Source organism: Podarcis erhardii (assembly GCF_964252035.2).
Source record: "Podarcis erhardii genome assembly, chromosome: 3".
NCBI classification, from domain to species: domain Eukaryota; kingdom Metazoa; phylum Chordata; class Lepidosauria; order Squamata; family Lacertidae; genus Podarcis; species Podarcis erhardii.
In genome coordinates, this window is record NC_138507.1 from 15,717,949 (window position 1) to 15,737,495 (window position 19,547).

At 41.5% G+C, this 19,547-nt stretch overlaps 1 protein-coding gene across 4 annotated transcripts in view; it reads left to right on the plus strand.

Annotated features, from left to right (window-relative positions):
* Positions 1-19,547, plus strand: part of MACROD2 (mono-ADP ribosylhydrolase 2) — a 997,401-nt gene that overhangs the window by 8,835 nt on the left and 969,019 nt on the right. For 3 of the 4 annotated variants that reach the window (XM_081857242.1, XM_081857240.1, XM_081857243.1), the window contains exon 3: positions 11,938-12,045. In XM_081857242.1, coding sequence (XP_081713368.1) covers positions 11,938-12,045 — 108 coding nt within the window. The remainder of the gene's footprint in view (positions 1-11,937; positions 12,046-19,547) is intronic. The other variant, XM_081857241.1, reaches the window with a different exon arrangement.

Genomic DNA, 19,547 nt, shown 5'->3' on the forward strand with positions numbered 1-19,547 from the left:
GATAGAAAAGTGTGTGTGTAATTATACACATGCAAATTGAGGTAACACTGGAGTATAAATGAAGTGAATAACGGGAGAACAAAAGGCAATGGGGAGGAAGAGCTTAATTGCTGGGGTATGGAAATAATACCTGCTCTGAACACTTGCTGGAGCATTACACACTTAGGCTAAATGCTGCACTGCCGGCCATGAATACAGTGCATGATCGCATGTAAATCTGATTGGAGTGAAGATTCTATTAAATTGCTGTCAAGATGGATGGACACACATGAACTAATAGATTTAAATCCAAGCCCTTGGGAGACTGCATTGCCTAGCCACAGGTAGCACTAGCTGGTGATGGTATATCATCCTAACATTTTCACCCACTCTAACAATTTCAAAATACAGTGCATATTATGGTTGTTGTTTTAAACATTCTCCCACCTATTCATTGCTGGTATCAATTGTAAAAATGTCACCGTGGCTGCTGAGTTCGATTACTTCAAAGCTTATATTTGAACATGGAAACAAACCCCCATCATAGTATGTTAAGGCAAACAAAGGATAATTCTTGCCATGACACTCTTTGAGTGCTACACTGAGTTATCTGCTTAGGCACTAAGGAAAATGGCATACTAGGCATACACCTAATAAAGCAAAGTAATACACCAAAGAGTTGAGCTGAGGACATAAACAGGAGCAAGCTGGGCTGAGAATGGAATTCATTGGGCTGAGAATGGAATTCAAAAACTGAACCCTGCTTTGTAATTTTTCAGCTGGTTTATAAGTGTTTATAAGTATTATAGCCATGATAAAGAAATGTTCCTTATATTTTTCATTTGTAGATTTAAAGGCTGCTTTTGGTTTGGTTGGTAGGGAATGTATGTGGGAAGAAATTGCCTTAACTGGTATAAAAGGCTGATTGCTTTATTTAGTTATAAGGCTCAACAAACTCTAGTAAAATTTCAGGGAGGACCCTCTGGAGAATTGTCCAGTAGCATTCCAACTCTTAAGGGAGTTTGACAAGGTTGCTTGCTGCCTCCCTGATTAAATTTATATATAAACAACATTGCTACTAGTTCATCCAGTGCTTCTTTCAGTCCAATATATTTGGGGGACAGACAAGCTTTACTCTTGCTGTTTGCCGATAATACAGCCCTTGTGTCCTCCTTGCAAATGGGTTGGAGGAATGTTATAAGGGATTTTTCTAGCTACTGCATATCTGAATTATCAGTTATAGTAAAACACATATCATGGTGGTTGGAATAAATCAGAGGCAACATAGGTAGAATATCAGTGGGAACCAGATCACTCAAGTTAAGCAATTTAAATATCTAGGTATCGCCTTTGCTAGTTCACGATCACTTAAAGAGGGTGTGGAGTTCACTGGAGGAAACATTGTCTTAACAATGGGGTGGGGGGCTTATTGGTTTGTGAGGGTCTTTCATTCTTGTTTTTATTATGTATTTTGGGTTTTTATATTGTATTATGTTGCGAACCACCCTGAGATCTATTGATGAAGGGTGAGGTATACAAATTTAATAATCAACAACAAAAAGGAAGTGATCAGAGGCTAATTCCCCATTCACTTAAAAGTTTTTCAAGCAGAAATAGTGGGATTGTTGCTCTATGGAACACAGCTTTGGAGTAATATGCCTTAGTATTAATTGAATCTATTCAAAATCAGAATAGAAGAAAATTCTAGGGACCATATGGTACACCATCCTGCTTGTTGTGAACTGAAGCAAATCTAGTGAAGTTGGCATCTTTAGTAAATAGTGGGGTGATTGCATAGTTGGTTAAGTTATCCTAAATAGTAAACCAGAAACTTTAAAAGTTAGCCCCGATTTGTATCCTGGACAGTGACTATATTGAATAAGTCACTAAGCTGATAGCAGCATTTTTGTCTGTTGTTGTTTTTGATGGATTATGCTGTTCGTTTTAATTACTGTACTTTGCTTTAGCTGAGTGCTGGTGCCCATGTTGTCCATTTGTATGTGATGGCCTTTGGCTGAGTAATGAAGATTTGGAGTTTGTATGGGGTATAAGGGTGTTGAGTCAGCAGGAGCTGTAGTATGTCTTGTGGCCCTTCCTGCAGCCTTAATAATAATAATAATAATAATAATAATTAATAATTATACTGCGCCCATCTGGCTGAGTTTCTCCAGCCACTCTGGGTGGCTCCCAACAGAATTAAAAGCACAATAAACCATCAAACATTAAAAACTTTCCTAAACAGGGCTGCCATTAGATGTCTTCTAAAAGTCAGATAATTGTTTATTTCCTTGACATCTGATGGGAGGGCATTCCACAGGGTGGGCGCCACTACCGAGAAGGCCCTCTGCCTGGTTCCCTGTAACCTCACTTCTCGCAGAGTGGGAACCGCCAGAAGGCCCCCGGAGCTGGACCTCAGTGGCATGGCTGAATGACAGGGATAGAGACTCTCCTTCAGGTATACAGGGCCAAGGCCGTTTAGGGCTTTAAAGATCAGCACCAACACTTTGAATTGTGCTCAGAAACGTACTGGGAGCCAATGTAGGTCTTTAACTTGAAGATAACCTCATTGCCATGCCCACACACTAATGTACACTGGGTTTACTTGACAAATCAATTAACCAACATTCTCCAAGCATAGTTTTTAGTCTATTTTTAAAAAGGGTGTTAGCTGAAATATAATAAAGGGAAGGATGCTGCTAGGACCACAGTTAGTGTTGTATTGAAAGTTGCAGTTATTTTCTCCTCTGAGGATGTGCTCCTGAATATGTATACTTAAAGTCTTGTTAGTTTCAGGAGGGCTTCCAAGTGATCTTAAAACATGTTGGGAGTGGATAATGAGAGGATATTGCTCATAAAAAGGGCGGAACTCAAGAATGTCACTTATTAATTTGATGCAGGCATCAAGTTTGAGCAGCATTTTTCAAAAGGCAATCATGTTTCCCATAGGCTGCCATGCAGAAGGGAATCTGAACTAATAACCAAAAGTTAGAGAAGCCATATGCTTGCTTCCTTGAATATGGAGTAGTATTGCAGCTGCAAATGCTTCTCTAAGATGAATTATCAGCAGTAACACCTTTTAAAACCTCACTACAAGGCAGAGCTATACTTCATATTCAAATTTTTCCTTTCTTCATAATTTGCTAAATTTGTGTTTATAGCTTTTTCCCACTGCATTTCTGTCAGTCATCATAACTGACTACATAGCTATTGCAACTTCAATAGCTACTTTGCTAGAATAGAAATTAGGGTAGAAGGAAGTATTCTCTTTAAATTATTCAGTTATCTTGTGAAAACAGAAACGCATTCTTTTTCTAGCCTCCCATGATGATCTAAATGTTGATTTGCCAGTAACTTAGCAACTGAATTTTGAGCTATTACTACTACTACTCCCAGTGAAGACATCAATAGTACATGGTGACCAATGGGGCCAGGAAAGGACTAAAAGTGCCCTTACATGTTCTTTAAAATGTTATTAACATTTTATAGATCTAATACTTAACTTTCTTTCATGTATTAATAATTTTTCCATGTGGAAATATGATCTTGCATGTTACATTTTTTACAGCATGGATCTGTCCTCTTTATGCATGCTGTCCCTCTCCCTTCCTTCCTCTGTTTCTCTCTCCCCCCCCCCCCCCCCGCGCGCTTCAATTTCCTGTTCTTTCCAGTCATATGTTGGAGTGCTGTGTGCTTGGTGCCTGTAGGTTGAACAGTGTTTTTTATTCTTTGAGTTCTTGTTTGGTGTGTTGAACCCTGTTCTCTGGGACTCCACTCAAGCTTTTAAATTAAAACAACTGGGTGCTGGCTTAGAATCGGCTTTCATCTTTTTGGCTTTCTTCCAACTGAGCATTCTACTCATCTCATTCACCTTGAAATGTGCAAGCTTTGCTTCAAGCAGGGTTCCTTTGTGCATGTTCATTTGAATATTTGGCAAAAGATGGGGCGATTATGGCACACGGTGGAATCTTGAGAGACAAGATTTGCCTCATTTGTTGTTGTTGTTTAGTTGTTTAGTCATGTCCAACTCTTTGTGACCCCATGGACCAGAGCATGCCAGACACTCCTGTCTTCCATTGCCTCCCACAGCTTGGTCAAACTCATGTTCGTAGCTTTGAGAACACTGTCCAACCATCTCGTCCTCTGTCGTCTCCTTCTCCTTGTGCCCTCAATCTTTCCCAACATCAGGGTCTTTTCCAGGGAGTCCTCTCATGAGATGGCCAAAGTATTGGAGCCTCAGCTTCAGGATCTGTCCTTCCAGTGAGCACTCAGGGCTGATTTCCTTCAGAATGCATAGGTTTGATCTTCTTGCAGTCCATGAGACTCTCAAGAGTCTCCTCCAGCACCATAATTCAAAAGCATCAATTCTTTGGCGATCAGCCTTCTTTTATGGTCCAGCTCTCACTTCCATACATCACTACTGGGAAAACCATAGCTTTAACTATACAGACTTTTGTCAGCAAGGTGATGTCTCTGCTTTTTAAGATGCTGTCTAGGTTTATCGTTGCTTTTCTCCCAAGAAGCAGGCATCTTTTAATTTCATGACTGCTGTCACCATCTGCAGTGATCATGGAGCCCAAGAAGGTAAAATCTCTCACTGCCTCCATTTCTTCCCCTTCTGTTTGCCAGGAGGTGATGGGACCAGTGGCCATGATCTTAGGTTTTTTGATGTTGAGCTCATGTTTTCCTACAAATCTCATGTTTTCCTACAAATCTTCACTAAATGGGCAACTTCATGTAAGCACCAAGTCCAGTCCAGGTAGTCCTTCTCTCTCAAATGTAAGAGCTGTAGATCTAACCAGAACCTGGCAGGTAGAAAGACAGTTAAAATGCCTCTTCTAAATTAGTTTTTCCCATGCTAAAGCCTCTTTGCATTGCCATACTTTCCTCTATAAACTGTGTGCAGCCCTCTTAATTGCTGTAAACTTTAGTCTCCAGAAAATCCTTTTTTGTTACATTTATATCCCACCTTCCTTCCATCATGGAAGGGAGGGGCTGTTACTTGAGTAGCTCAGTTCTGCTGGAACTCTGTACATGTGCTGTAAGTATTTGTGCAGCTTGGCTTCTCTTTGAACAATGAGAGCATCATTGTGGTAAACCAGTGAAAGCAGGCCAAGAAGTCTTCCCTTGGCCAATACAGTATTTCCCATTTAAACTAAAGCAGGAAGCTTGAAATTGGCAGCTTTGGAACCAGCCAAGATGTTAAAAGAACTTCAGACTCTGGTTTTGTGTTCTGAGTCAAAGGCAGTTAACCATAATTCTCAGATTTGGACAATGTGAGAGGCTGTGGTTTGTGGAATACTTTATTGTTTAATTGCTAGCTCCAGACCAGAGGGAGGCCTGTTCATATCGTGGCTTTTTGAGCTGCAATATGATTATTTAACATGGCCAGAGTGGTTGAAATCAGGTGGTGATCAGTGGTGTATGAGATATATTGACTTTCATAATTCTTTGCCAGATCCTGAGCACTTTACGTTCAGAAAGCATGCTACACTACTGATAGCCATTATCAACCTATTCATAATCCATATAAAGCAATAAGCTACATTGACTTTTAGCTTTCTTTTTTCCTTTTATCTCCCTATTCTTTTTGTGTTGTGTATTTTTTGCATTATAGTTCTGAGGAGTAGCACTGTCTTCGTTTTGTTTTTTGTTTGTTTCTATAAACTATTCTGGGAAGTATTTTTTGTTAAAAATAAACAACATTTTAATATATAAACATTACTCTTATTTAAGATCCAAGCAAAAACATTTCATTTGTCCAGGAGTTCTGAAAGATTATACTGATTTTTAATTTGCGCAAATGTTTTGTTAAAATCAGTTTATGATTTATATGTTGCCTTCACTGGGTGTGACAATGAGGAAAGGTGATATAAAAATGTGTTAAATAATAAATGGGTTGTGTTTGTACTCGTTTTTGTTGGGAGCCACCCCGAGTGGCAGGGGCAATCCACACACACACACACACACACACACACACACACAGATACATACCCCACCCCACCCCCACACACCATGATCCAACTGCAGAAGAAAAAAAGAGCCACAGTATCATGTTAGCAAAGGATGTAATTGAAGAGAAAGGTGTACCTCAAGGAACAGATTTTATCTAAGTGTCTAGCATGCCATGACAATTATATTTGAATTGTTAGTTTGCACAAAGAGCCCTGGACAATACCTACCGTAATGACTTTGCATGAAACCCTTCCCAAAACATTTTAAGAAATAACCCAAGCTAAGGACTATTGATCTGTTCTAGAGTGTTCCCCTTCTTGGGGCCAGATATTAATTTGTGTTAATAGTGAATCACTTCCACCAGTAAAGAACAGCCCATGGTTGTATCAATCACTGTCTTTGCTTGGCGTTTGCTAATTAGTTAACAGTTCTTTACTATAAGTAGATGATACATAGTTTTCCATTCAAAAAACTTTTTAGAATGACTTATAACAGTTGAAGATAACTTAGACGGGATATTACTGCATCAGCATTTGTATTAACCAGAAATAAAATTTTAGCTACCTTCATTACTTAGAGATCTAAGGAAAACTTCTCTGTACTGGATAAAAAAAATGAAAGAAACTGATACAGAGCAGCTCCATAATATATGAATCCTTAAAATGAAAAACAGTTTATTTCATTCTTTGACAACATTTGATCTACCTGAGAAACTTGTAAAGTCAAAATGCAATCTGGAATAATCCAAGTAACAAGGTGTGAATGTCTTGCCCTTGCAGCTGACATAGAATCATAGAACTGTAGAATTGGAAGGGACCATGAGGGTAATCTAGTCCAACCCCCTGCAATGCAGGAATCAGTCACTCAGCGTGGGGCTTGAAACCACAACCCTGAGATTAAGAGTGTCAGCTCAGTTTGTTAGAGCATAGTGCTGATCATGCCAAGTTCGCAGGTCTCATCCCCACTTGGGACAGCTGCATATTCCTGCATTGTGGGAGGGTTGGACTCTGCAGCGTACCTTCCAACCCTGCAATTCTAGGATTCTAATGTGTATGCCAGGGATCAGCAACCTTTTTCAGCTGTGGGCCAGTCCACCATCCCTCAGACCTTGTGGGGGGCCGTACTAGATATTTTTTGGGGAAAATAAATAAATTCCTATGCCCCACAAATAACTCAGAGATGCATTTTAAATAAAAGCACACATTCTACTCATGTAAGAACACCAGGCAGGCCCCACAAATAACCCAGAGATGCATTTTAAATAAAAGGACACATTCTACACATATAAAAACACGCTGATTCCCAGACCGTCCGTGGGCCGGATTGAGAAGGCGATTGGGCCCCTGGGCCTTAGGTTGCCTACTCCTGGTATATGCTCTACTGACACTCTTTGATGGAATGCAAACTGTGATCATGTGCATTTATGCACTTCTAGGACTCTATATTTGCTTTAAGCATCTTGAGAAAACCTTAGTACCGAATGTTTATTTTAATTCATAAAATTAAACCAGCACAATTGTGCCAAAATTCAATATTAGTTCTCAAATGTTATTTTCATGACAAAGGCTCCCTCTAGTGGTATATGTTAAAGCGAAATGTTTTGGACTTCTGAAAAAGTTCCCTTTGATTTTATTTTCACTTTACATGTAAATTTGGAATAGTCAACTGCTTTCCTAGCCAGACACCCATCTGATTATCCTGTGCGTGTTCACAGAGTGAATAAAGAGGTCATTAGGTGAGGATGGATAAGAGGCTTTGTCAGCTGAAAAAGCTGTCCTTTGCAGTTTGTTGATGTCTTGCAGTAGAATAGCCTTTGGCTTTAGATTGGTCTGTATTGCTAAAAATCAAATGACCTCTACAATACAAAAACAAAACAAGAATGTGCAAACAGTTCTAGAAGTCTATCCTTGACCACAGTGTGCTTTCATTTAATAAAGATCTATGCAGATACAAAGGAGATAATTTTATAATCTAGACAAAATAAATGTTTTATGGTAGTTGAACACAAAGCTGTTTCTTGCCATTTTGTGCACCGTATTCTGTATGCAGCATTAAGGGCACTAACTGCAATATTCCTTATTCTTTAAGGAATTGCATACCTTTCATTTGTAAAGTAAAGTAAAGTTCTTAACCCAAAGTACTATTTCTGGTTTAGCGGAGTCTGTAACCTGAAGCGTATGTAACCTGAAGCGTATGTAACCCAAGTTACCACTTTACAGTGGAACCTCGGGTTACGTACCGTCCTCCTTACGAATGCTTTGGGTAACGAGCTCCACTAACCCAGAAGTAGATGTTCCTGGTAGTGAAATTTGCCTCGGGATGAGAGCAGAAGTCACAAGCCGGCAGCGCAGCAGCAGCAGGTGGCCCCATTAGCAAAAGTGTGCCTCAGGTTAAGAACAGTTTCGGGTTAAGAACGGACCTCCAGAATGAATTAAGTTAGTAACTGGAGGTACCACTGTATAACCAGATCAATAGCTTTTTTACTTCTGGTCATGCCTAGTGATCCGCCACAATTTCCCCCTCCTTAGGCCAATGCAGTCCAAGAGCCTTGACTATGGTACCCAATTAGTTATGGTGTTGGGGTAAAACAGATTTTCTAGAATTGCCATATTTTGAAGAGCAAAAAAGAGGGCATATTTGCCGACTTCTACTTTTAACTATGGATCGCTATGACGACATTCATTTTAAATACCCCTACTATATGTAGGTTATAGAAGCTGTGATGTATTGCTAGTAGCAATGTTCTTAACTATCAACAACAAAAAAATACCTACTGCTCCTTCACTTGCCTCATGAAAGTATTTGGGCTCATGTTCACATCTTTGTGAATATAATAATAATAATAATAATAATAATAATAATAATAATAATAATAATTTATTTGTATCCCGCCCATCTGGCTGGGTTTCCCCAGACACTCTGGGCGGCTTTCACAAAGACCAAAAATACACTAATATTTCATACATTAAAAACTTCCCTGAACAGGGCTGCCTTAAGATGTCTTCTGAATGTCAGGTAGTTGTTTATCTCTTTGACTTCTGATGGGAGGGCATTCCACAGGGCAGGTGCCACTACCGAGAAGGCCCTCTGCCTGGTTCCCTGTAGCTTTGCTTCTTGCAATGAGGGAACCGCCAGAAGGCCCTTGGCGCTGGACCTCAGCGTCCGGGCAGAATGATGGGGGTGGAGACGCTCCTTCAGGTATACTGGGCCGAGGCCATTTAGGGCTTTAAAGGTCAACACCAACACTTTGAATTGTGCTCGGAAACGTACTGGGAGCCAATGTAGGTTTTTCAAGACTGGTGTTATGTGGTCTCGGCGGCCACCCCCAGTCACCAGTCTAGCTGCCGCATTCTGAATTAGTTGTAGTTTCCGGGTCACCTTCAAAGGTAGCCTCACGTAGAGCGCATTGCAGTAGTCCAAGCGGGAGATAACTAGAGCATGCATCACTCTGGCAAGACAGTCCGCGGGCAGGTAGGGTCTCGGCCTGCGTACCAGGTGGAGCTGGTAGACAGCTGCCCTGGATACAGAATTGACCTGCGCATCCATGGACAGCTGTGAGTCCAAAATGACTCCCAGGCTGCGCACCTGGTCCTTCAGGGGCACAGTTACCCCATTCAGGACCAGGGAGTCCTCCACACCCCCTGTCCTCCCAAAACAGTACTTCTGTCTTGTCAGGATTCAACCTCAATCCATTAGCCACCATCCATCCTCCAACCGCCTCCAGGCACTCACACAGGACCTTCACCGCCTTCACTGGTTCTGATTTGAAAGAGAGGTAGAGCTGGGTATCATCTGCATATTGATGGACACCCAGTCCAAACCCCCTGATGATCTCTCCCAGTTGCTTCATATAGATGTTAAAAAGCATGGGGGAGAGGACGGAACCCTGAGGCACCCCACAAGTGGGAGCCCAGGGGTCTGAACACTCATCCCCCACCACCACTTTCTGAAAACGGCCCAGGAGGAACATAAGTGTGCACAGAACAATTTGTTAAACTGTTTAACATGTACATATGGGCTCTCATTAAGGGCAGGGGGATGTTAACCCTTGCCCTCCCAGACTCCTCCAAGATCTTGTAGCTGAGCCAGCATCCTTTTAGTTCCAGACATAAATTTTGATCCTGAAAAAGAGAATATGTCCGGGGGCGGGAGGGAGAGGACATATGGCAACTAGACCTGAAAAAGAGGATGTGTCCTGGAAAAAGAGCACATATGGCAACCCAAAGTCCTACACTCACTCTCTGATGGTTCTCTTAACATGATTACAATGTCAAGACAGGCAAATTTGGGCATTACACCCTCTCCTGGTATGCCCCGTGGAAGACCTTAAGGTCCACAAATGACAACACTTTGGAGGTCCCAGGTCTCAAGGTGGTTAGATTGATCTCAACTAGGGCCAGGGCCTTTTCAGTACTGGCCCTGACTTGGTGGAACACTCTGTCACAAGAGACTAGGGCCTGCGGGACTTGACATCATTCCGCAGGGCCTGCAAGACAGAGCTGTTCCGCCTGGCCTTTCGTTTGGACTCAGTCTGACCCTTCTGTTTCCCTCCCCTTATGGTTTTGATTTATGGGCTACTTTTAAAATGAGGCTGCATTTTAAATTGCATTTTAACCTGTATTTTAAATTGGGTCGTCCCCCCCATTATGTTTTTGTTGTAATTTTACTGGTGTTAGCTGCTCTGAGCCCGGCTCTGGCCGGGGAGGGTGGGGTATAAATAAAATTTATTATTATTATTATCATTATTATACCTTGCAGCCCATTCATGGGGTCTTCCAAAAACGACTTCCTTGTTTCTAAACCTTTTGCTGCATCTGCTGGCTTGCTCATGGTTAAGTTGTTAACACTACAGCTGCCAATTCATCAACAAACCTCTTGGCTTGTTCTTGTGCCTTTAATAGCTAGATAATCTTCATAAATCAGTAGGTGAAGATTTTCAGATGACTAGGTTACATTACCACTTGCTGATTCAGTTGAGCATGACAAAATGCTGTAAAAAAATGGTAACAACTTCACACTGGTAATGCTTCCTTACAGCTCACATTCACTACCACATTATGCAGGATAATATGTGTCACAAACCCATGTAAGGATGAATAGATTTCCTTTTGGTGTGCAGAAAAGCATTTCCTGAGAATAAAGAGGACAGCAATGGATGTAAGAGCATGCTTCTTAAACCGGGAACATTTGATTCCATTATGTTTGTCTCCGGTCTTGGGAGTTGTCTTTGATGTAATCTCTTTTTGTTTTGGATTTGTTGTAGGGTTGCAATTGGCTCTTCCCAAAATCTGCTTCTACGTTGTAAGTCTAGCATACATATAGAAGGTGTTATTTTCCCCTCAAGCATATCTCTCTTCCACACATTTTTATGTAGATGTAGTTATATGCATGACAGTTGATGAAAGTGAGCAGACTACAGTTGTGCAATTCTGTATATTGTATCATTTTGAGAATGGGCAGTTGTCCCTGTGTCCATTTAAGTGTCCATTTAATAATACTGTTTAAAAAAGGATGGAAATCTGCTTCTTGGGGCTATTTGTCATTGGTTACCCCCAACTTTAACAAGAAAATATTTATTGTTTTATAACAAACATTACTTGACTTTGTTTTATGCCATTATACTGATTCTGTCTCAGTTGTGAGACACTTAAAAACATAAAATTAACAAATCACAATCGATAATCAACCTGAAGCCATGTTAAGGAGAAAATCCCAGTCCCTGACTCAGAGGTAATATGAAGTCAAAGCTTCCAGCTTTCTTTATCCTGCTCATGACAGGGGTGGAGTGAAGCTGTCTGTTCGTGATAAAGTATGATAAGCTTGGAAGTCTGGTTCATTGTTGTGTGTTAACACAGCTGCTAGTTATGAGTAGATCTAATTTTAATCCTTATAGTATTAAAATTACAGTTGTAAAATACCGATCCTCTGCTATACACTATTGGGGTTTTTTTCTTCAGTGCATGGTGCTACTGGTGTGTATGTTAAGATATTTTCATTTTCTTACAGAAGAAAACACCCAGGAACCTTTGCTGGAGAAGAAAAATCTGAGTGAGAAAGTCTCCCTCTACAGAGGTGATATCACGGTGCTTGAGATTGATGCCATAGTTAATGCTGGTAGGTGCTAAATGTTAAAAAGTTAAATATGACCTATGAAATAGAAGTGTCCAGTAAAATATATCTGGATAATCTTTGGGGTGTAGGAGGTCAAAATATGCAGAACTGCATGTATTTGGTGCTGTGCAGGAATCAAAGCACGGTTGCATTGGGTGGCAATGAAACCTGGGCCTCCCACATGCCATGCATGAATTCTACTACTGAACTACCAATGATTTTTTTTCTATCAATATTCTGAAGAGGGCTTATGTTTGAATCTCTTGCTTTGTAATAAATGCTTTATAATAATCCTAATAATTACATATGGTCTGAAACATGAAGCAAGGGTTTATTGGTTTACTGCATCCATAGAGCCTCTAGAAATTTACTAGTCTGATCTTTAATGACAGTTGAGATTCTCAGGGTACTAAATTCTATCACCAATACAGTATTGCGTGGGTTTGGTAGAATCACAGAGTACATCTTCCCTGCAAAAGCATCAAGAAAATGATTGTGTCAGTTTATGTGATGCCTTGCTAATCATATCTGTTTGAAGCTGTTAATGTAGTGTACATCTCTTATGATTGATTCTGATCACATTATTTGCAACAGAAGTTAAATTTTGTATATGGGGATGGTGAGAGGGTCATAGGATGATGCTGGATAAATAAGGCCTTTTAAATGAGATTTCATTTTGCTGCTTGCATATAAGATGTGCAATGCAGGGATTGTACAAGCAGGTCCAAAGGCAACAGGAGAATTGAAATCACTTCAACTTTGTTTTCTTGCATCTTCACTGTGGTTCAGTAAGGATGTAATATTGCATTGCTTTCTTCCCTCACTTCCCTTTTGCATGAGCATTCTTCCCCCACCCTCATTTTCAGTCCTAGTCTTAGCCTGATTTCCCCACTACTTCATAAGTACCCAGGGTGCACAGGGCAATTCTATACCTCCCTGTTGCTCTCAGATGCCAATCCTGTTACAACATACAATATTGCTAGATTCTGCACAGCTGCGCTCAAAATTTGTCGGAGGATTGACCTGTGCCGCAAACTAGATTTAATGAACATATCGGAGTGCTCTATAAATTAATAGTTAATGTCTTTTATATATCAACCTTTTATGCTCTTCCACACCTGCCCAATGCTCCTATCCCTCCTTTTATCTTCTGTTAAATTCTTAGAGACTTTTATATTCACCTTCTGTTTTAATACCTTTTAGCTTTCCAAAACGCTTTTCAGATTTTAAATGACTGCACCTCACCCTTTTATGCTGGTCTATGACCGTAATAAAGAATTTTTGTTGTTGTTGTCAGTCCTAGTGCTGACTTTGGAGTAACTCTGGTCAGTATGTAGTTTGGCCCTACTTCACAGTAACTGAAAATGGTCAGCCGATGTAACACTAAAAAGAGGGAAACAAAGGGAAAAAGAATGCTGTGGGGAAAGGAGCAAATTGGGGATGAGGACAATAATGATTTTGAAGGGTCCCTATTGCTTTGCCAAAAGCTTGCTTTTGCTAATTGATAAAAATAACAACAGTTTTCGTCCTGTTGTAAATTTTCTCTACTCATCGTGTCTTCCCTTGAATATTCTGAGTATAGGCAGCAATCATTTTGCACATGTTCAATGGTGTCGAACTGCCAACAGGCTGGTTGTTTAGGACCTGGAATAGGGTGGAACGGGGTGGGGCAGTTGCTAACTTATATCACTGTACTAGAACATCCTTGTATTTAATCACTCATCTGGCGGGCATAGGTGACAAGGAGTTGTATGCGGGAGAGTAAGGGAGCCAAGGAGGGCTGTAGTGTTGTCTGTTCTCTGTGCCTAGCAAGTAGGCTGCCAGATGAGACCCTTTCTTCACACTTTATGTAGAAGTGCAGCATGCCATAGCAGGAACGACAAAACTCTCGAGAAGGTTGGTTTCAGGTTTGAGTTAGCCCTGAGCAAAGTGCTCTCTGATGGGCCCCCTCCCCGGTTGATTGTGTTACTGAGCTTACCTGGCAGTGGAGGTAGGCAATAGCAGAGCTTGGTAGCTGTGTGCTACTGTCTTAATTTCTCACAATCCTCCAGTGGGGTGCATGGAACATCAAAATGCTTGCTAAATCCTGCCATGTGCTGCTGCTTGGAATGTCTAGCAAGAAAAATAAAATAGAGGAGGGTGTAGGGCAGGTATCAGCAGTAGGTCTTGCCAATGTGCTGAGTCCTCCTTGGCAGGTGCTCCAGGATGCCTGCTGCTGATGTTGGCCCTGGCTCTCCATCCCTCCTCTGCCAGCGCTCAAAAAGCAGAAAATGTTTATCACATACTAATAGCCTTTGTGGACATAATTGTAAGGCTCGGCTACAAAGTATTCCTTGCTCTGTAATTTGCCCTTGAGTATCAGAGAAAGGTAGTATCAAAGTGATGAAATTTATAAATACAGTGGATGCTTGGGTTGCGAACATGATCCATGCGGGATGCATGTCTGCAACCTGCAGTGGCGCATCTGCGCATGCGTGGGTTGCGATTCGGTGCTTCTGCGCGAAGCGTGATTTAGTGCCTCTGCGCATGCACGACCGCCAAAACCTGGAAGTAACCCATTCTGGTACTTCCGGGTTTTGGTGGTCTGCAACCCAAAAAAGCACAACCTGAAGCACCGGTAACCCGAGGTCTGACTGTGCCATGCTAGAACTAATGTTTCTCTTGTACTTCCCTTGATGGAAGTTCATGCCTAAAAACAGGAATAACATTTTCCCCACCATGTTTATACCTGTCTAAACTTTCTCAACTTTGGGGTGGACATCAGTAATTTTAGTCCTGCTTCCTTACTGGCTTCTGTGTTGGTGTCATTTCACTGAGACAATAAAGATAAATTGCTATGGTTAGGCAACAGAGTTTGCAAGAAATGAGGCTTTGTGGCTGGTAAATCTGTTGAAAAGTATAATGTAGCTTTTAATTTACTTAACTGATGGTGATTCATTTCTCATGTAGAAGTAAAAACAGATTAGTTACTGGTACCGAATTTTAAGAATGCTGCCAGAAACACATTTGAAGCAACTATCATATCATATTGCGGTACCCACTGAATACAAGATCTATATCTACTCTATATGGCAAAATGTATTCTCTATGTTTCATGTGAAAAAATAATTCCAGTTGCTCTTTGTAAAGATCACTTATAGAAAAGAAAAAGGTTTAGGAAACACTGCCATCTTAAAAGCATAGTGTCAACTTACTGTTTTAAACTACATAGAGCATGAAGTTTTACTGCTTGACTCTTCCCACTGCTTCTGTTGACCTTCAGGGACTTTCTGGTTTGCTTAGCTGCATCTTAATTTTATGAAGCATCTCATGCCTTGTCAAGCCAAAAATTAAACTTCAGGGTAGAGGTAGGGTATTTATATGTTGGAATTGTGAACTGAATATATTAGCCATGAATTATGTTTAAATGAACGTGTTAGTATAGGCTGTTGACTAACTGAGCCCCACCGCCCCACATGAACAGCTTGTTAATGCATAATCAGTCACTGAGGTTGCCATGAATCTGTAGCTTAATGAACAGGTGAGGGGAGAGGAGGAATTTAAATCTGAAATTGATCTGACAGCCCATCGCTGATTGCTAATCCATTTCATTTGGCAACTTAATTTATCACACAGCTAAATTTTTCTTCTTGTAGCTTTCTGGGAGGAATTAATTCAGAAGCATGCCCAATAATATTGGGTTCAGCCAGCCTATTTGTATTTTGCAGCAGTGCTGAAGACTGGAAGAGTGTGTGGGTGGGATGGAGAAAGCTGCTATGAATAAGCTTTAATTTTGACTTGCTATTAGCAGAGAACAGAACTGTGTGCAGCCTTATTATGATTTTGTTCTTGAGCACATCATTTCACATATGGAGGATATAACTGAAATATTGCATCTTTTCTTGAGAAGGTGAGGCTTTCCTGGGCCTTTTAAAGTTGAAGCATTGGTTTATTGTTGGCTGGTGGTTCCTAAAAGGGTATATATAGGGTGCTACAAGTTCCACCCACCTAAACAGAGGATGATATCCAGCAAAACCATATGCAGGGTAGGTTCATTAGTATACCTTCATCCAGAGTGTTTACTCTGAGGTATTATACACGAATTTAGACTGAAGCCAAAACTGAATTGAGCTAATTAGGGGGGAACCAGGACTTTGTCAGAGTTGGGTTGAGACAGCCCCGGCTTAGGCCTCCTGGAGCAATCCAGAGCTGTCAGGGGCATGTGTCAGGCAGAAAGGAGGAGCTGTATGCCTGTTTACAGCATTGAACCTTCTATTCGTCAGCTGGTGAGTGGAGGGTGCAGTTCTGCTGGCTGCAGGGGCCTGCTTCAGCAGCATGTCCTCTGCAGGGTACCGTATTTTTCGCCCTATAGGACGCACTTTTCCCCCTCCAAAAATGAAGGGGAAATCTGTGTGCATCCTATGGGGCAAATACAGGCTTTCGCAGAAGCTTGGAGAGCGAGAGGGGTCAGTGCGCACCGACCCCTCTTGCTCTCCAGGCTTGAGGAAGCTATCAGCTATCCCTAGACTGTGGATAGCAGCCTGCCGCCCAGCGCGTGGGGCGCCCTGAAGCAGAGCGCCCCGCGCCCCGCGCAGACTTCTGCAGCCTGGGGAGCCCTGCGGGAGTTCCCACAGTGCTCCCTAGGCTGCGGATAGCAGCCTGTTGCACGGAGCGTGGGGCGCGCTGAAGCAGAGCACCCCACGCTTCGGGCAGACATTGGCCAGCCCCACAAGCTCGGGGGACAGCGGGGAGGTGCAGCGCCGCCATCCCGCTGTTCCCCGACCTGGTTTTTTTTGGGGGGGAAATAAAGGAAAAAATTTTTTCCTTTATTTCCCCTCAAAATAACTAGGTGTGTCCTATGGGACGGAGCGTCCTATGGGACGAAAAATACGGTACATGCTGGAGAAACAGACTGCAGCAGGATTGCATCTTCAGATCTAGGATTCAGTCTTGCAGGCTGCGGAGATCAGCTTTGTCAGTGGGTTTGTCAGGGATAAGCCAAACATTTAATTAGGGTTTTTTAAATGTTTGTCCCACTGTTGAATTGATTTAGGGTGTCAGGTTCAGGTCAATGGCCCGCTGGAAGTATCCATTATTTGGTGAACCCCACTTCTTCTCCTGACTTCTAAATGCTAAATCTCTTTCACTTAATTTTTTTAAAACATCTACAACTCTTTTCACCGCTTCAAAATAGTACTGTGTGGTTTATCTCATCTGTTCTTCAAGTTGCTTATCTACAGTAATTTTAGTATAGTGTATGTGCTGCCGAAGCGAGCAATATCCACAGTATTTTTATTTGATTTCCTTGTTATCCAAAACAACATCACACTCTTATGCTCTATGCAGTTTCCATGATTCTCCAAAGTTCTGAGTACATTCATCCAGTCAGCAAACACACCTGTTGTGTAAGTGAAAGGAGTTTGCAAACAAAACAGGACATACAGCCTTTGCTCTTTGAGTAAATCAACCAGGATCTCATCACAGTCTGGCCATTTTAAAATATATTTTTTCCAAAATACTTGTTTGAGAAACTTATTTTTTGCTCCTTGTAAACCCTGCTTAAATTGGTATATACATCTTTCTTTCTTTGCAAAAAACCCATATTCTGTATGAAATCAACTGTTATGCGCCAGTGTCCAAGGTCACTGTATTCTTTGAAATCCCTGAATTTGCTTCCTGTTCATGTTTCTGCTTAGTCTCTGTTCTGCAGTACTTTCATGTTGACCACTGTGATTATCATCTGTATCAAAAGTGTTAGCAGTGGGTTGAATATTGCTAGAAAGAGCTCTCACAGTTTATGCACTATCACAGGCTTCAGTGGTGCTTGCATGGCTTATTTCAACTGTAGGTGTTTGTGTTTTGGAATCCACTTAAGTACTTTTGTGATCTCATTGTTAATCCTCTAGGTTCTCGACCTCTGTTAAAAATGGGGGGTACATTAGCCACAGCAGAACAACTTACCTTGATGTTCCACCTTTCCAACATCTGTGCTACTGAGTCTCAAACTTTGGGATTATCAAAATATATCCAACAAAAAATTAGCTTGAACTGAAGTTGGGTCTACTAGACCAGTTGTTTTTTTAAAGCAATCACTTCTGGGGCCCCTCCAGGATCATGGATCCTGAAGCTTAAGCGTGGTGTAGTGGTTAAGAGTGGCGGACTCATAATCTGGGGAACCGGGTTCGCGTCTCCGCTCCTCCACATGCAGCTGCTGGGTGATCTTGGGCTAGTCACACTTCTCTGAAGTCTCTCAGCCTCACTCACCTCACAGAGTGTTTGTTGTGGGGGAGAAAGGGAAAGGAGATTGTTAGCCCCTTTGAGACTCCTTAAGGGAGTGAAAGGCGGGATATCAAGTCCAAACTCCTCCTCTTCTCTTCTTAAGCTTCATTAGTTTCATAGTAGATCCATCCCTGGTACAAGTATTTCAGATTGCCATCATTGTGCATCTTTACAGATGAGAAAAATAATAGTTGGGCTTTCCTAAATGTAACATGTTTGTCACCGGGAACAGAGGTGTAGCTGGGGGAATCGGGGGGCACTGGGCGCCATACTGCAGGGGGCGTCACTTACCGTGCCTGAGCCACATGTCTCTCCTGGGAGTGACGCAGTGGCTCAGGCACCTGCAGCCACTGCACTGCTTTTTTGAGCAGCGCGGAGACTGCAGGGAATCCGCCCACCGCCTCGCCTTCAGTTGTAGAGCGGCTGAGGGGGAGGTGGCAGGCGGATACAAGCCCCACGATGCCGTTTCGGGCCGTGTGGAGCTTGCATGCAGTCCGGCTGCCGCCTCACCCTCACCTATCATGCTAAATATGGATTCAATTTAGCTAAAATTCTATGTGTGGCAGAACACTTTTATTAATTGAGTATTTGGAAATTGTGACTTGAAAGTGTTTGTTTTCTGACTGATTGTAGAATTGTTTAAAAATAAGAAATGAGGTGATTACAACATCCAGTCTTTAAGGTAGCTGTTCTGTTTGCTTTTTGCTTATTGTTTTGTGTTTATTTCATGATTCATGGATCATCTTATGCTGAAGCAAGAAAAATGCTGTGTTAATTGTATCAATTAAGATAATGGATAATAAAATGCAGTGAAACATAAAGCCAATCATCCAAATAATGTAACTTATTGCTTTGCACTAATTGAATTTGACTGTATTTATTTCCTATTTCCAGAGATGCAGCATATTCAGGAAATTGTTTGGCACTATGTACCATACAGAGACTTTTAAGCTTCAAGTCATATAATTAGATAAGCCAAGTATTCAGCCTTGTATTATGCTAGCCTGTCATGGCATTTTTTCTTAAGTGTTTAACATTTGACTTAAAAAAACTTTGGAGAATATAGATAAAGTTTTCCAAATAATGGGCATGGAGCCTTTTGAATAACATAACGTTAAATAGCAGAAATACTAGACACTATCCCCGTTCAACTGTACATTTCCCACTGTGCTAAATCACAGTTTAACAAGCCAAGAAGGGTGAGTGGAACAACTCCCCTTCCTCTTGCTCCCTCCTGTTGGGTGCCC